The 17261-nt window shown below is 39.4% G+C and overlaps 3 protein-coding genes across 5 annotated transcripts; 1 reads left to right on the plus strand and 2 right to left on the minus strand.

The window, feature by feature from the left end:
• Positions 1 to 260: 260 nt before the first annotated feature.
• nsa2 (NSA2 ribosome biogenesis homolog (S. cerevisiae)) lies at positions 261 to 3023 on the minus strand. The gene is made up of 6 exons (XM_026297974.1): positions 2880 to 3023; positions 2040 to 2227; positions 1785 to 1935; positions 1455 to 1634; positions 1125 to 1317; positions 261 to 836 (listed from the first exon to the last, which is right to left on the minus strand). The coding sequence occupies exons 1-6, from the start codon at positions 2880 to 2882 to the stop codon at positions 769 to 771; spliced, it is 783 nt and encodes a 260-aa protein (XP_026153759.1). The 5' UTR covers positions 2883 to 3023; the 3' UTR covers positions 261 to 768.
• Positions 3024 to 3283: 260 nt separating this feature from the next.
• On the plus strand, positions 3284 to 11560 carry gfm2 (GTP dependent ribosome recycling factor mitochondrial 2). Its single transcript, XM_026297300.2, has 21 exons — positions 3284 to 3486; positions 3579 to 3663; positions 4003 to 4048; positions 4131 to 4228; positions 4331 to 4456; positions 4545 to 4633; positions 4741 to 4829; positions 4907 to 4967; positions 5166 to 5351; positions 5439 to 5519; positions 5608 to 5756; positions 6212 to 6352; positions 6456 to 6555; positions 6639 to 6825; positions 6903 to 6979; positions 7068 to 7206; positions 7292 to 7471; positions 8183 to 8298; positions 8377 to 8559; positions 8634 to 8826; positions 9239 to 11560. The coding sequence occupies exons 1-20, from the start codon at positions 3478 to 3480 to the stop codon at positions 8760 to 8762; spliced, it is 2271 nt and encodes a 756-aa protein (XP_026153085.1). The 5' UTR covers positions 3284 to 3477; the 3' UTR covers positions 8763 to 8826; positions 9239 to 11560.
• Positions 8976 to 16610, minus strand: hexb (hexosaminidase B (beta polypeptide)). 3 transcript variants are annotated; one of them, XM_026297301.1, is made up of 14 exons: positions 16287 to 16610; positions 16019 to 16170; positions 15723 to 15788; positions 15020 to 15066; positions 14814 to 14924; positions 14625 to 14726; positions 14396 to 14528; positions 14085 to 14265; positions 13888 to 13974; positions 13739 to 13811; positions 11555 to 11735; positions 11122 to 11212; positions 9386 to 9490; positions 8976 to 9298 (listed from the first exon to the last, which is right to left on the minus strand). In XM_026297301.1, the coding sequence occupies exons 1-14, from the start codon at positions 16535 to 16537 to the stop codon at positions 9235 to 9237; spliced, it is 1644 nt and encodes a 547-aa protein (XP_026153086.1). In that variant the 5' UTR covers positions 16538 to 16610; the 3' UTR covers positions 8976 to 9234. The 3 variants fall into 3 exon arrangements, 2 of the variants coding, with proteins under 2 accessions (XP_026153086.1, XP_026153087.1); XM_026297302.1 differs by lacking the exon at positions 11555 to 11735 and adding an exon at positions 12221 to 12395; XR_003295051.1 differs by lacking the exons at positions 8976 to 9298; positions 9386 to 9490 and adding an exon at positions 12221 to 12395.
• Between the last annotated feature and the right edge of the window lie 651 nt (positions 16611 to 17261).

The raw sequence follows: 17261 nt of genomic DNA on the forward strand, positions 1-17261 counted from the left end.
CTCTGATTGCAGCACAAAAATCACTAAAACTTGATTTTTTTTTTGTTTTTATTGTTATAAAATGCAGAATACACATTTGTGTTATTGGGTTTAATATTGGTTGGTTGGTAAATAACTTTGATTTTACAAAAAAAAAACGTAAAAAGTTGTTCCCCAATCCAGCAAAGCACAGTGCTGTCTGCACTGTATTTTTTTTTTTTTTTTTTAAGAGGGGGGTGTGTTAAGTTGTACATAGTTCTGCCTAATGAATTGTTTTTTTTAATCAGATAATTTGCTGTTATTCCTAAAAACATTTATCTTTCCCTTTAACCCAAATCATCAGCTTTGGCTTCCCTTGGTTCAGGAAATGCAACAAGCCTAAGGGGCAGCTGAAAATTTGGACTTAAATAATTATGTAATAACCAAATAGCTTGCAAAACACAACTGTGCAAAGTGCAACTTTAAGTTAGCTTAGCAGAGGAAGAAACTGGTTGACGGAGTTAGATGTAGCAGGGTAAAAAGAGCATGTTTGTAGTAACATCTTTGGAGTATTTTATAACTAGGTTTAAAAAAAAAAAAAGGACAAAAGTTTAAAAAATTATCTGGTGTTAAATTGAGTTTATTTATATCAAATTTATCACAATTGCCCCGTATTTCTTTACTTTTTGTGAAGTGCATCATCTGCATCATCTTCCTGACAGTCCAGAGATTTGAAGTCCGCTGCTCGTATTTCCATGATCTCATGTAAATTGAGATTTACTAGGCACATTCTGTAAAAGGTCAGGAGTCTTATACCAACAGTACTGCGTTAATGCAACCGTCATTCTCTGGGTTGTTTGTCACCTGGGCATATTTACCTGGAAAATGAAATAATTTTAGTTCAACACTATCACATGCCACCTTTATATCTACAATATTTACATTAAGTAACACATTTCGGAAGGTTTGCAGACTTTGAATATACATAGTGACCTCGCAGTTTTAACAGGACAGTACGTTATTTACAAGATTTTGACAGCTGAGGATACATGCATCTCCAAGTTCATCCAGAATGTTGTCTCATAGTGAGGTTAACCATTTAAATTGAAAACAAAAGCTTACACAAGTGTTGTTGAATTATTCCCAAAATAGTAGAATAAACTCACCCCAGATGACCTTTCCTCCCTGTGTAACCAGGCCCAGCTCGCTGACATTAACCTCTATGACTGTTCCTTTTGTGATGACTCCCAGAGAAGTGTAAAGAGGTGAGGAGGGGTTCTTTTTGACGCCGAGGATGGGAAGGCAGAATGTGGCCTTCAGTTCTGGATGCGTGACATGAGCCTTCTTAAAACGTAAACCCTAAAGCGGAACACAGCCAAAGTCAATGTGAGTGAGTGGCGTGCTTAATTTAAAACAGAAATTCTCTATGCAGATTTTAACTTTATCTATCACATGAAACATAAAACATTTAAAGTCAATCTAGACTGCAGACTTACCATGGGTCTGATAAAACGCTCATATTTTGGAGGTTTGCGGGTGAAGCCATCTCCAACAAAGCAAACTTTGGTGACCATTCTCTTCCAGGCTTTCTTTTGTCTCTTTCCAGTTCTGATGACTTTGAGCACCTCTGTCTCTCCCTGGGCACGCACCTTTGGAAGGGGAACTTCCCATTTGCCCTAAAGGAAACGCGTGTTTACACACAAGTGCTGTTATTTACAAAATCTGGGTCACTACCATAAAACTCACACTAGCATTAAACCGGGAAGGCTTTTCTGTGAAATGTTACTACACATCCTGCAGATAAACACATTTCTGCTGACACTTACAGCCTTTTCTTTCCTCTTCTGCTTGATCATGTTGGAGAGGACCTTGGCACGAGACTGTCCCTCTCTGTCCAACAGGTAGGCTGGCACCGCTCCCTCTGGGGTCTTGTCATCGTTCTTCTGCTTAGTCTTCCTCTGTTCATGCATCTTGATGCTGTAACGATAAAAAAATAGGTATTTATTGGGTCTATTTTTATATTTTTTGAACAGCCAGCATTTATAAAAGACAAACCCAGTTCTTCCTGCTTCTGTACTCACGTCTTCTTCATTTGAATTTTCTCTGCATGTCTCTGTTTGTGGTACAGTTTGGCCTTCAAACCGATCAACTTCCTTGCTTTGTGGGACCGCTCATGGGCCTCACGGCTCTCCTTCTTCCTTTTCTTTTCATGGTGGTCCAGGCGGTACCCATGGCGCTTGCGGTGCAACTCAATATGCTCGTTCTGGGGCTACAAAACAATTGAATTTAACCCACAGTTTCTAATTCTAGGAAAAGCTTTGCACAGGAGATAGTTTTCAGCCAAGTAGTTCTAAAACATATTTGACATATATATATATATATTTAAATTCTGGATAGAATATTGTATTAAACCAGTCTCATGAAACAAACAACTTACAAACTTTTATTATTCAAAGTGGTGCATTCCCAGTGCTTATAAACAAATATCTAGAATTAGACTATAAAGTAATATTATTTGGTCCTCTTGGTTTACCATAATTAACGTGTTTAGGCAGGTTAGTTAGACAAAAAGAATTATATATATACATATATATATATATATTGGCAGATTCTATAAATAATGAAAATAACTTAACTGCAGCCTTAAATCTGCCTTGTTTTTAAGTCAAAGTTGTAAAAAAAATCAATCACTACTACAGACATCCAGGACTGACAAGCACATCATAGTGTAAACAAGAAATCTACCTTTTACAAGAGCCAACCTTTAGTAGAAGTAAATATCACATTTGAAACAAATTTTCATAGAAACACCTGAGCAGAGCAGCCACATGTGAACCAACGCTGCTAACACAATATGCTAACGCGTTAAACTGTTCGCTAAAAGTCAAACAACGCGATTTAAAAAAACGTAGCTTTCTCACCATTTTGTTTGTGAGCACTTATATGTTACAGTGAATGCTCTGTGGACGGTGTCGAGAGGACAGATCCAGGGTATTTTGTGTTTTTAATCAAGGCTGGGGTCTTTCAGATGTTGTTTTCCCCGAAGCCAGTACTTAGAGGAAATACGTCACCGTGACGTAAAGGGTTGTCCGTTGGTGTAAATATGAAAAGCGTCGGTTTAGTAGAAAAATACCGGGGCAGCGATAATGGCATGTTTATTTAAATAGATATTGTTATTTAAATAGATATTTACAGATGTTTACAGAAATTATCTAAATATGTAACGCAAGTTTACAGTTGTTACTGTCAATTGAACTTTTTTTCATAATTTTTTTTTCAAGGCCGGAACTAAATGCTTCGCACGCTGGTTCCTAGGGATGTATTGTGTGCTGTACACAAGGAAAGCGTGACTTTTAGCAAACAATTTCAGAGAATAGTCTGTTCCTTTTCTTGTTTTTATGTCGTTTTAGCGCTTCCTGACTTAGATATGTTCGGTGTTGACTTGTCTCCCTTCTCTTCACTGTTCATCGTGTCGTAAAATGGGCTGATAGGTGAAGAACGTTAAGGAAGGTTAGCAGGATGGTGTGGGTAAGTTAAACTTTAGTTCGTAATGTGCTGGTTCTGATGTATGTGAGTGTTTTATCACGTTGACTTCACGACACGAGTGTTGTCGTTCACAGGGCAGGTGTTTATTGAGCGCAGGTCTCCAGGGCCTCAGATGCAGAGCGAGTTGTCATGTGAAAAGACATTACAGCTTTTTTCCAGGTATGTTCTCACTATTTTAAGTCGGTTTTATATTTTATTGAATCACAGTCTCACAGCCTCAAGTTTGCATTTGGTGTTTTCCTTCTGAGAAGTCCATCTGACAAAGAACCTGTTGGGTCATATCAGTGATTAGACAAATGATTTGCTAATGAAGACTAGATTAGATACTTAAGAAAGATTAAGATAGATACTTTTGAATTTGTTTGTCCAGCTTCTGTTTCAAAGGCCAAAAATGAGGTTTGAAACTAAACAGACTCTTTTGTGGTGGTGTTTGATCAACACAAGCAGTTGTCACAGGTGCTATCCATTATTTTTGACATCTAAAACGATTCATCCTAGATGATGTCAAGTCATTGCGGGCTGTGGTCAACCCTGATATATCCAAGTGAGTAATCGCTTTCTGTGTCAGTTCCTTGAAAGAGTCTGTGGATTCATGCTCCATGTTAACCTGTGTGCTGTGCATGCAGGATCAGAAACATTGGTATTATGGCCCACATTGATGCAGGAAAGACGACAACCACAGAGAGGATGCTTTATTACTCTGGCTATACAAGGGCACTAGGAGGTGTGTAGGAAAACAAAATGAGAATATTTCTCATTTAAATAGTTGTTAGCCACGTATTGCCTTATTGTCTCGGTTTCTAAGTTTATTTCAATGTTGCTTTAGATGTCGATGATGGGGATACAGTTACAGATTTTATGGCTCAAGAGAGGGAGCGTGGCATCACCATACAGTCAGCAGCAGTCACATTTGATTGGAAAAGTCACAGAATAAACCTCATAGATACCCCAGGTAGTATTATTACGTGAAAAAAATAATTATAATGGAAATTCTAAGCAGCAGACCTCCAGGCTGAGTGTGTGTGCATGTGCGATTGCAGGACATGTTGACTTCACTCTGGAGGTGGAGCGGGCCCTTCGTGTTCTCGATGGGGCTGTTGCAGTGTTTGATGCCTCTGCTGGTGTTGAGGTTAGCCCACTGATTTCAACCTGCATCTTCTTGTTTATTTAAAACATGGTTGTTTTCTGTAATTGTGTGGACTCTGAGCTCTTCTGTTGTACTGAAAACACCAACAGGCTCAGACTCTGACCGTGTGGCGACAAGCAGAGAAGCATCATGTTCCCTGTGTTTGTTTCCTGAATAAGATGGATAAACCTGCAGCCAAGTGAGTGATGCAACTCTCCTACTATATGTAAGATATTTGGATATGTTAACTCTATGTCTTTGTTTTGTTTTTTATAGCCTGGGGTTTTCCATCGAGAGCATAAGACAGAAACTCAAGGCCAATCCAGTCCTCCTGCAGGTAGGGCTTTAGACAGCAAATACAAAGAGAAAAGTAATGAATCTCTTGATGAAGGACAAATATTATGGCCCACATTGATGCAGGAAAGACAACAACCACAGATCCTCTCTGCTTTATTATTCTGGCTATACTAGGGAGGAAATCTGAGAGTACAGCACCATGGATTTTATTGGATTTTAAATGTCTCATATTTCGTAGATTCCTATTGGCAGTGGGAAAAACTTCACAGGAGTGGTCGACTTACTAAGCAAACAGAAGCTCATATGGAAGCTCAGCTCTATGGGAGAAGATGGACGTGTGTTTGAAATGAAACCTCTCGACCATTTGGATGAGCCAGAACTCTCACAGGAGGTCAATGAGGCCAGGGCAGCTTTAATTGAACAGGTACATGCAATAACATTGGCCACTGGTAAATAATAAAATGTGAAGGTGTTCCAGGTTTCTAGTTTGTTTTTCTGCTCCAAATCACAGATTGCTGATCTGGATGATGAGTTTGCTGAACTGTTGCTAACTGATTTCAGTGACAATTTTGATGCAGTCCCTTCAGTCAAAGTGGGTAATGTATGATTCCAAGGTATATGTCTATAAAGCTGCTGTGTTACTTGTGAATACAGAGCAAACTGTGGTAATGTGTCCTCAGCTACGAGAGGCTGTGCGGCGGGTGACTCTGACCCGTAAAGGCGTCCCAGTACTCTGCGGGAGCTCTTTGAGGAACAAAGGTGTCCAGCCTCTTTTAGATGCCATCACTGCTTATCTGCCAGCCCCTAGTGAAAGGCACCATGATGTGGTGTGAGTGAACTCTTTAACATTCAATTCACTCACACTGTCATAAAACTGAGTTAAAGAATGATTCCACCATGTGTGTATTTGGCCAGGCTCTGCATTCCAATGCTGTGGATAGTTTTATAGTGTTTTTACAATGTTATGTTTTAAGGCATAATATGTATTTTGTTTTTTCATTTACAAAAATAAGGAGCGCAGCAACCAAAGCCATGAGCTATAAAGAACGCTGGTCATTTTATGGTTTGTTGCGGAGGAATAATTTATTGCTTATCTTGAATTTAACAACTAAATGTTGTTGGCTATTGTTCATATCAGATGATGTTGGCAGTCTTTATTACAGTCCTGAGTGCAGTCACATGCTGCACTTCAGTGACTATACTGCACAATTCTATTATGAAATGTGTTTTTTTATTTGATCACTGTCAGACCAGAAGCCCTGTTCAACATTTCTCATCCCACAGGCGTTGGTACAAAGATGATTTGTGTGCACTGGCCTTCAAAGTTCTCCATGACAAGCAGCGTGGGCCTCTGGTGTTTGTGAGGATCTACTCTGGTACTCTGAAACCACAGACTGCCATTCACAACATCAACAGGAACAGCATGTACGTAGTGATGCAGCCTGGATTAACCTCTGACCTGTTGATATGTTTTGCTCCGAATCATTACTTTATGTTAACCCTTTAATTTTTCCTATCATGTCTGTAGTGAGAGGATGAGCAGGCTGCTGGTGCCATTTGCTGATCAGCATGTAGAAATCCCTTCAATGACTGCAGGAAACATTGCACTAACTGTAGGACTGAAGCAGGTAGGGCATCATACAACATTCTTTATTTGCTGCATTAAAGGTTTTCTCCCCCAATTTTTATATGTTTTCTGCTTTTACTGCAGACAGTCACAGGGGACACCATCGTTTCATCCAAGGCTTCAGCAGCAGCCGCAGCCCGCCGAGCCCAAAACGAGAGCGAGACTGGGAAGAAGAAGGGGGAGCATGCAAGCGTGGTACTTTCCGGAGTGGAGGTCCCCGATCCCGTCTTCTTCTGCACTATAGAACCACCCACCTTGGCCAAACAGTCCGGTCAGTGACAATGATTATGCTTCTGCTATACATGCTCTAGAAACCTCAGTCACTCACAGTTGTCTCTTTCCTGAAAGATCTTGAGAATGCACTTAACTGCCTCCAGAGAGAAGACCCCAGTCTTAAAGTCAGAGTTGACCCTGATTCTGGGCAGGTAGTACCTGAAAAGTGATTGGATTAGCTTTAGTCAAGAGTTTCTGCCACAACGAAGCAGCTTAATACCTTTTATTCCTCATTCACAGACCATTTTGTGTGGGATGGGAGAGCTGCACATTGAGATCATCCACGATCGAATCAGAAGAGAGTATGGCATTGAGACTCACCTTGGACCACTTCAGGTGGCTTACAGGGAGACCATTCTCCATGAAGCATCTACCACAGGTACAAGCAGCAAACATTTATTGATCAGTGAATTTGTTGAAGAATCCCAGCTTATGTTCCTGTGTGAATTTTCCTGCTTATGTAGATACACTGGATCGGACAGTTGGAGAGAGAAGACATGTGGTGACAGTGAAGCTGGCAGTCAGACCTGTGGAGCTCTCTTCTGCAGGTGGTTTTACAGCTTTTACAGAAGAGTTGGAGGAGCAACTATCACAAGAAATTAAAGAGGCAGTGGAGAACGGAGTGCACAGCTCATACCTCCAAGGTAATTCTGCCTCATTTATTCTCTTTCTCAAAACCCTTATGTATAGTTCCCCAGATCATGCTATATTTATTTCTAACAGTGGTGGAATGTAAGTACATTTACTCAATTTAGTACAAATATGCATATTTGCATTTTATGCAACTTACATACATCTACATCTGCCTGAAAGCTGAGATTACTTTTTTAAGTTATAACTTCCATCCACTGAAAACCTCAAACATGTTTTTTAGAATGTCATATTCCCCAGTGCCACAGATTATTCAGTTTATGTATTTAAAATTGTTCCAGCAGCGAAGTTCAATACATCATACACTAGTGCAGCAGTAATACTTCAAAAACATCATATGTATTACCTTTCAGAGAAATCAATTTTCTACATAATTAGTACTTTTACTTTTGTACATTTTTCTAATCATTTTTAGTGAAGCAGGGCTTGAATGCTGGATTTATACTTGCGGCTTTTATTTATGTAAAGGGTCTGAAGGGTTTTTAAACCATTAGTTACTGTTTTTCTATTTTTGATCAATAATCTGTTTTTAGCAAGTTTTATTTAATAAGAATGTCCCATTAAGATCATGAGAATCAAGAACATCCTGTGTCATTTTAGGGTCTTTAAAGAAGGAAGTGAATATTAGAGTAAACACATCCTGCTGCTTTTGTGTTGTCCCATCGTTGATAACCTAATTGATTTCACTGCCTTTCTCCACACAGGGCCATTGTTAGGGTACCCTTTAGAGGGCGTATCTACACTGATCCAAAGTGTCAGCATGGTGCCAGGAACATCTCCTGCTATGGTGTCTGCCTGTGTGTCCCGTTGCATGCTTAAGGTAAAACATTGCCTCCTGTCTTCACTGTAAACTACAGGATTGCCAATTGATGTGTGTCATTTCTATCTCTGAACACAGGCCCTGAGGCTGGCAGGAGGTCAGGTCCTGGAGCCACTAATGTCACTGGAGGTGACAGTCGGGGAGGAACACCTTAGTTCTGTGCTGGGGGACTTGGCCCAGAGACGGGGTACCGTCAGAGATATTCAGAGTCGCCATGACAACAAGGTGCTGCTGGCAACTGTGCCGTTGGCTGAGATGATGGTAAGTTGAGATGCAATGAAGACAGTTTGTCTGTGGGCTTTTCAGCTTGTTTTTAAATCTGTTCTTGCGTACAGGGCTATTCCACCATCCTGCGAACACTGACATCTGGCACCGCAACCTTCTCCCTGGAGCTGGACACCTACGAGGCCATGAACCCACATGACCAGAACACCCTCCTTAAAAGGATGGCTGGTCTTTCGTGATCCCCTGTTCAACGATATGCAGCGGATCAGCAAAAGAACCACTGGCCTTCAGAGACTTTTCCAGGTATCGGGTTTGATCACTCACCAGAACCCAGACTAAAAGGCAATTTGTGCTAAGAAAATTCACAAGACAAATAATGTCCTTATTTAGATGCAAAATAAATTTGCATTCCCACTTCCTACCTTTGTTTTTAAGATAAAATGCAAGAACAGTTCATAATTACATTTTATTCACAATTCATAATAAAAACATTCATAAAAACTGCACCTATAAATTCAGGAGTTTTACACAAATTAGGCATGATTAAAATTATACAAAGCAGATTTAAAAAAGGTAATGTGACTCACAGTATCAAGAGTGGCAATATATTTCTAAAAAGCAATTTAAAATTTGATTTCTTAATTTAAAATTAAGTGTGGCATTGCCATTAAATAGATTTGATTGCCTTTAAGTCCACCTTTTTCATTGTTTTCAGATGCCTTTGTACTCGCTGGGACAGTAGCTGGAAAACAGCGGCTGAGCTGGGATCCCACGCCTTAGGAAAAGTTATAAAGTGAAAGAACAGTTAAGATAATGATAATGCGGATTAAATTAATGGTATATAGAGGTCTCAGATACTTACTCCACCATACGACAGCGATGAACAGAGAGTCTATTGAAAGCATCAGTGGTGTCAGTCACATTCATGGCACTCCACAGCCGCTCTGCCACAGCGCTGGCACGAGGCCTGGTGTGATGGAAGGAAGGGAAAAACTAGCAATCCAGGGGGTCTTTTTATTTTACTGTGCCATTGAAACTGTTCCCATTCAATGCATTTACATAAACTTGACACCCCCTCTATTCAGACAATATGGTGAAATCTGCAGCTCAACTCCTCTGACACGCCACCAAGGCTGATGAGCAGAATAGAAGTAATGCTAACGTTATTCCTCCACATCTAGACGGGCCTGTGCCAAGCACTGGGGCTTCAGCTCACTGAGTGCGTGCGACTCGGGTTAAGTAACATTAAGATTTCTGTAGCCGTGCTGTCTGCAGTATAATATGCACACAACAGCAGCTTAATCATGTTTAGGTACAGTAATGCTGCCACTTTACAAATCAGAACCTGTCTGTAGGATTTCAGTTAATGCTTGTTAAACTGCTTATCGATAAATAACAGAATCTGCTAACACAGAGGTTCTGCTCCGTAAATTGGCAGCATTACTATACTATGAACCTGACTTTAATCTGAACCTAGACAAGCACATCATCCTGCAGACAGCACAGCTACATCGACCTTGATGGCTCCGTGAGCCAGTGTCCCAGTGCCCAACACAGGCCTATCTGGACATGGAAAGCTGTGTTAACATTTGTTCTGCACGTCGACACCCCTCACCAGTTTCAACTGATAAGGGAGTGTGGATTTACTTGTGATTGGCTCTCACTGATTAGGTTGGTTTGTCTTAGGGTTAAAGTTAGCCAATCAGAGGACGAGTAGGGGTGGGTGACAACAGATACAGATGAGGCTCCGCCTTGATGAGCAGAATGACAGATTTCATATCTTTATTAAGGAGCATGATCTTTTTAATTTGAGAATGTAATTTCTTGTTATGGTGTTCAGATATTGTAATGCTTTCAAAAACCCAAAATACTTGTCTCTGCTCTGTCTCAAACCATTTTTCGCAGATATAAATCTGCTTGCACAAATGTCCTGTGCTCAGTTATCTCCTTCTGATAGCACTCAGGCTGCTGCTACGTGCTCACTACCCTCAGATTTCTGCTCTTGCTCTTAGATTAACCCTGTCAAAATATTCCAGTCAATAGAATGTCAGTCAGTGTTGCATTGCACAAAAATCCAAGAGCAGATGTTCTGCAAGCAGCCAGACTACAAGGAAGGAATATACATGCAGGCAGCTTTAAATCTGAGAGCAAACTTGTAGTTTAGAGGCAGGAACTATTTTAGTGTCAGCACGGTGCTTGAGAAAGCATTGCAATATCTGAACATGAAATCAAAGAAATGAAAGGCCATGCTCTTGAATAAAGATCAAACTCCAGTATGCATTTCTATTTAAATCTTGAGTTATTGTAAATTAAGTTAATGTAAATGCAATGGACTGGAGGCAGTTTCACCAGCACATTTGAATAAAGGGACCATAAAAATGTGACAGTATGAAAAGCAACTGAATTACCTTTTAATTATTTAAAAATACTAACATTTTAAATTAAACTGGATTGAGGATAGAATTGTTACTTTGCATACTAAATAGCTTAATTTAAAAGTGAATTCTTAAATTGCAATTTCAATAAATAAGGCAAAAATCTTTCACAGGGGTCAAGGGTCAAAGTGCATTTTCTATTAAGGAATCACTTGAGCCATACCAGAGTCTGGGTGTCAGGTTGGTGGCGTCCACGTACTCCCCCCACAAACAGGCCTCTCCACCAATTACAAGTTTCTTCTGTGCTTCAGTGCCTGTTTTAAAATGTAGTATTGGATTTGATTAGATAGTCTATTCAGAATGCTGAATGGAAATAACATACCTAATTTGCTGAATTACAATTATGATTTCTTCCCCTTTGATAGTAGCATAGTGAGATTATTTTGTGTTCATTCAACAGGCTTACACATATTTGCACAGGAGGGACAAACAACTTCCCGATAGGTCTGTGTCAAAAGTCAAAGAGTACAGCTAAACAGTCTCAGTCAGATCAATAAGAGAACTAGCATGAGTCAGGCAACATCCTAATTCTTATGAAAAAGGAACACTCGATACATAGCAAGTGACCAGTTAGAATCAATCATGTGGACACAAACCCTTGAAATCCTGCGGGTCAGCCTTGTAATACCCCTGCCAGTCCTGGCCGTAGGAGATACGGTTCAGGTACCAGGGAGTGGACAGCAGGGTCTGGTACCCTGATGATGTAATATTAGCCATCTCATCCTGGTATTGCTGCTGGTTTCCTTTCCAAACGTGGATAACTGTGTCTTGTTTCAGCTACACAGCACAAATACAGTTATAAGTGTCAGCAAGGGGGAAAATAAATATGGATAATAGTGCCAGCGCCTTCTACTCTTTCAGCTCAGTTCCTCCTTCTACTTATGCTGCTTTTAAATATTTTGCAGAACATGCCGTCAATGCGCACAGGAACATCTTAAAGTACTGTCAGGTATGTTAAAAGAATTAGTCCATGGAGGACCAAACCTCACTAACTTTGGCCGCTTCCCATTTTATTTACTTTTAGTTTGTTTCAAATGAATCAGGATTGGTCCTCCATATTAATGAACTAATATAATGTGCAACCATCAACCACACTGCCCCATGTTCACGTCATATATCTCTTGTCACAACTGTGCAGTTTTCAAGCATAAGCCTGTTGAACAGAATCGAGAATTTTTGCCCCAATTAACTGAGCCCCAAAAATGTTTTAACCCACCACATAATCTGATTAGTTACAAACACAAAATTATTTAAGAACTGACCGTTGAAGTTGAGAGGCTCAACCTTGTAGTAACGCTGCCAGTCTTGTGCGTAGCTAATATAATCTAGGTACCATGGGGCGGAGAGGATGGTGGTGTATCCTGCTCCCGTCACTTTGCCCATCTCTTCATTAGACTCTCCGCCGATCCACACATGCACTACTGTGTCTGGCTTTAGCTGGAATTGTTACAAGCCAAGCTACTATGTTATGCTACGAGCTGATGGTAATGGTTGAAGGAATAGTAAAAACATATGAACTATAAATATGTTTCTTGCCAAGAGTTAGAGGGTTTTAGTATGCTAAATCTGAAAATAGTTACCAAAATAAATAAAATAAATTGGTTTCCACTTTCTGCACTATACTAAGCTAAGCGGTACCACCTGTTTTTTTTTCTGATCATGTGCTTACATCTAATGTCAAACTGTAACTTTGTTTTCTTTTACTTATTTTTTTCTATTTTTGACATATGTAAACATTCTGTCAATTTTTTTGTCCAATCTGAATGAAAACATATTTAATAACGTTATTTAATATATAAAGGCATATTTTTTGATTGTGGTTGGTTTTCATGAGAAAGTTCTGTTTTTCTTTAAATTGTAAAGGGAAAACCTTGTTCTTGGCAAAATTTCATATTCAAAGCTGTAAATTCACAAACAGAAAAATACTTGTTTCCTGATTTTCCATAGAGGATGTGAGAAATAATTGCTGACAAATATAAATAAAAAAAATATAAAAAACTGTAATTGTACTGTTTTTTAGCATCTTTATTTAACTTTTATTTAAGGGGATTTTTTTTTCTTTTTCTGACATATGTAAACTGTCATTTTTTGGTCTAATCTGAATGAAAACTTATTTAATAAAGTTGTTAAATTATTATATTTTTAGATTGTGGTTGGTTTTTACGAGAAAGTTTTGTTTTTCTGAGAAAAAGGGTTTTTTTAATAAGATATCGTGTTAATTGAGAACTTTTCCTCATAAAAACAAATTATTACTTTATTCTCAGAAAAGCTGAACTTTATCTTATTAAATCAGAACTTACTTTTTTCTCAGAAAAAGAGATTAGACGCTTCTGTAGATTTTTATAAGTAGAGCTATTTTTTTTTTTTTTTTTCAGGTATTTGCTGAGACTGAAATGGATGATTTAGCAGACAATTCTGTTTCTATACTTAAAGATGTGAATGTGATATAAAGACAATATTAATTCCCTGGTTTTTCATTGGTGGGACCTGAAAAACACCTATGATACATCTGACTTATGAAGGATAATGTCACCAGTTAATCTGAAACTCCACTTAAACTAAACAGCTGCACTAAATTTTTTTCTTCTAACTCTCGGCAAGAAATCTAATTATTTACCAAATTACCAAACGATTCCTTTGGTAACAAGATAAGTACTATTTAAGTACTTATTCAGTTTTCACCCTAAACATATTGCTTATCATTAAAAAATCCTGCATTCTTAGCTCAAGCATGGTGATAACATCAATAATAGCATTTCGCAATATTTTTCTTTACTTACCGTAACACCATTGTCAAACACCTCCTGCCAGATCATGTAACCCTTCTTTGTAGTAGTGACAATATCCAAAAGTCTATCAGACAAAAAAATAAAAACAAAATTCACATCTCTTATCTCTTTGCTGTTCAACAAGCAACCTAAGGACACACCTTTGGATGTAGTATGATTCCAGTTTTTTGTAATCGTCTCCAAAGCCTTGCTGAACCATGAACTTCTGAATGTCTGGGTTGGACTTCCTGCAGGCAGAACATCATCATCATCATCATCATCATCATCATCCGATATTAAATGCTGCCTTTAACGTTTAACGGTTTCAGGCTGAAAGGTGTCTACTGTTCAGTCTCACCAGCAGGTGAAGTCCACTTCATCACCTCCCAGGTGAATGTAGGCATCAGGGAACACACTGCTGGTCTCTGTGAAGAACCGCTTCATGAAGTCATATGTGGTGTTCAGGATGGGGTTCACTGGCCCAAAGGTGCCAGAAGGTTCGGAGCCAGAGTAACAGGGTGTGAGCAGATCTTTCTGGCCTGAGAGGGAAAGAAGTGGTGGATGAAGTATTTTCCTTTTTTTTTTTGTTTTGTTTAAAGTACGGGGCTATTTTAAAGAATAAATAAATAAATAATTAGATTTCTGTCAACCAACACGGGACAAACTCACCTTTGCCCCAAGACTGTGTGTGTCCTGGAGTGTCGTACTCTGGGATGACGCGAATGCCTCTCAGACGGGCAAATTCAATCACTATCTTGACATCGGTGGGTGTATACACGTGTGTGTATGGGTGGTAGGCTCCCTGTGAACAGTTCAACTTCTCTTGGTGAATTGGGACAAAGAAAAACTCTTCTCGTCTTTATTGTCTTTAGATTTACACAGACAATCACTTACTGACCTGTTTGCTCAGCTGGGGGAATGTTTGGCTCATGTATGGGAAGGACTGATCATCAACGATGTGCCAGTGGAAAACGTTGAACTTGTTCATCGCCATCGTTTCCTTATGAAAAAAACAAAAGGAAATCACTCATTTAGATGGTAAATAGACAGATAGTAAATAAGAAGTAAGAAGGTCGCACTGGTGTACCAGATTAGCCAAGATGACTTTAAGGGGCAGGAAGTGCCGAGAGCTGTCCAGTAAGATGCCTCTGTGTCGAAACCTGGGGAAGTCACTGATAACTGTGGAATTGATGCTTTTCTGAAAGGATGCAGAGGTAAAATAAGTTTGAGTCAACTGCAACAAATTGTCCTAATTATGATAGAGGTTAGAAAGGCTGTCTGTCTTTCACTTACAGCTCCATACTCATCTTCATACACCAGCTGGCTAAAGGTTTCCAGACCTAAAAACAGTGTAAGGAAATTTTGCAATGCAAAAAAACATTAACTCGTTATAGTCGGTCATGTGAAGTCCTTGAAACTGTTTATGATGCTATAAAGTTTATTTGTGTTAACGGATAACCTGTCCTAGATATGTGAGCAAAGTTCCACAGTAACAAACACTCAGCAGAGTTAATACAACATTACACACAAAACAAAAATGGGGAAAACAACTGGAGGTGAATATTTCTGAAGATGAATTGTTGCATAGAAGAAGAACTCATTCGTCAGCCCTAAAATGAGGAGCAAACTTTTCTTTGAGACTGACCCATGTTGGGAACAATGTATGTCACTCTCTGGACAATATCTGATCAAACCCTACGGAAGTGATGTGGCAGTCCCTGCTGGTCTTAGCTTCTTTTTTTGTTTGTTTGTTGTGAAATCAGGAACAATAAACTGATAACAATATGTACGTGTTGCAGGAAGTATCAACCTGACCCACATAATCTTCTCATCTTGAGTCTGACAGGCAGAAACGCCCAGATATCACTGGTCCCAAAGCAAGAAATTGGCAAATGACCCAACATAAAACCACAAATAGTCTCATTACACTTTGTTCTTTCCATAATGCTGGTTTGCTGCAATAATAGACTGGGGAAAAAAAAAGAAAAATCCCTACCACGCAGGGCTCCCCAGACCTTTGGTGCTTTCAGGACAGCAAATGGCTGATCCACTGACAGTTCATCTGTGGACACACACACACACACAGGTGTGTATTAGCGTTACATGCACTTTTATACTGTGGGGAAAGCTTCTATATATTCAGAGGGATGATCAAAATCATCAATAGTTGACTTTGTTTCAATGAAAGTGATCAAAACTCAACAAACACTGTTATTTTAATGCAGTTAGAGTCAACCTCTATGCAGAAGCACCACAATGACACAAGAGAGAAAAAATGAGGAAGAGACTCACATGACTCGTCAGATGTGACCTCGGGGTAGCCACCACACTCGGTGTCAGGTGAAGTGATCCGCACCTGCAGCTCCGTCAGCTCAGCTCGGCCTGCTCGCTTGTTGCTGCTCGACTTGTGCGTTTGAGCACCGACAAAAATATATTCATAATACCTGTAAACACAGACGGAGTTGGTCATGCGCAGGCTGGTCCGTGAATGCAGCACGGCAGCTAAAACACCAAGAGAAAAACACACACACAGAAAAAATTGGGCAAAGGAGTTTCTCACCTCCTGTAGGCATCCTGCAGGAGTCTGCAGGTCGGGTCAGCAAATGACTGTTCGGCGTCAATAATTTGGAAGCTGGCGCGACTTAATTTGAATGAAACTTCAGATATTTGCACTTTCTGCGGCAGCGGCCACAAAGAGCCGTATTTTGAAGGCTGAGCGGCCCGTGTCTCTTCGTTTGTGTCGCTGTGCTGCAGCCGGTAGCAAAAGCCGATGCCCAGCAGCAGAAATGTCAACTTTAGAGCAGTGATCATTGTGGAAGGAGACAGAAAAATCACAAGACCCGTCGGTCTCAGCAGAAATATGTGGAGAGAGCTGGGCGGCACTTCTCATGCGGAAGTTACTTTCTGCAGGATTTAAAGGGGAACTGCAGCGTTTTCCTGCTGGTTTAAGTTTTTATATACTATTTAAATTGAAATTCTATCGTTTATTTTCTAAGTACAAACATTAAAGCCATTAAGAGTCAGCGGAGACAGTGAAAACACTACGGACACTTATAATACATCCATGATCTGCCTATAAACATTGAAGTAACATGCCAAACTCTTATTTTGAAAAGGCTGTGTGACGTCAGCGGATGGGTAAAAAAAGTAAGTGAAGGTTAAATGAATTGTTAAAACAAACCAATGTATCTCAACTGGATAAAATAAATAAATAAAAATCATAAGTGAAAAAAAAGCCAAGTACTTAGTAAGAAGTGGCTTAAATAAAATTAAATAACATCGACCTTCAATCTCATAAATGCTGTTTTTAATGTTATTTCACTCTGTGATCATTTTGTTAAGAGAAGTCAGAGTAAGTAACAACTAGATAAATGTAACACACATGCAATCTCTGTGAAAACAGCTAAAACTGGTTAATGAACAGTGAAATCAAAGATAAAAAGTGAGAGGCCTAATATGGACACTTCCTTCTCTTACAGTGTCAAGATTCATTTGACTGTCACAGTTTTTACATGTTTTATGAGGACTTAACAGC

Source organism: Mastacembelus armatus, chromosome 12 (assembly GCF_900324485.2).
Source record: "Mastacembelus armatus chromosome 12, fMasArm1.2, whole genome shotgun sequence".
Lineage (NCBI taxonomy): Eukaryota > Metazoa > Chordata > Actinopteri > Synbranchiformes > Mastacembelidae > Mastacembelus > Mastacembelus armatus.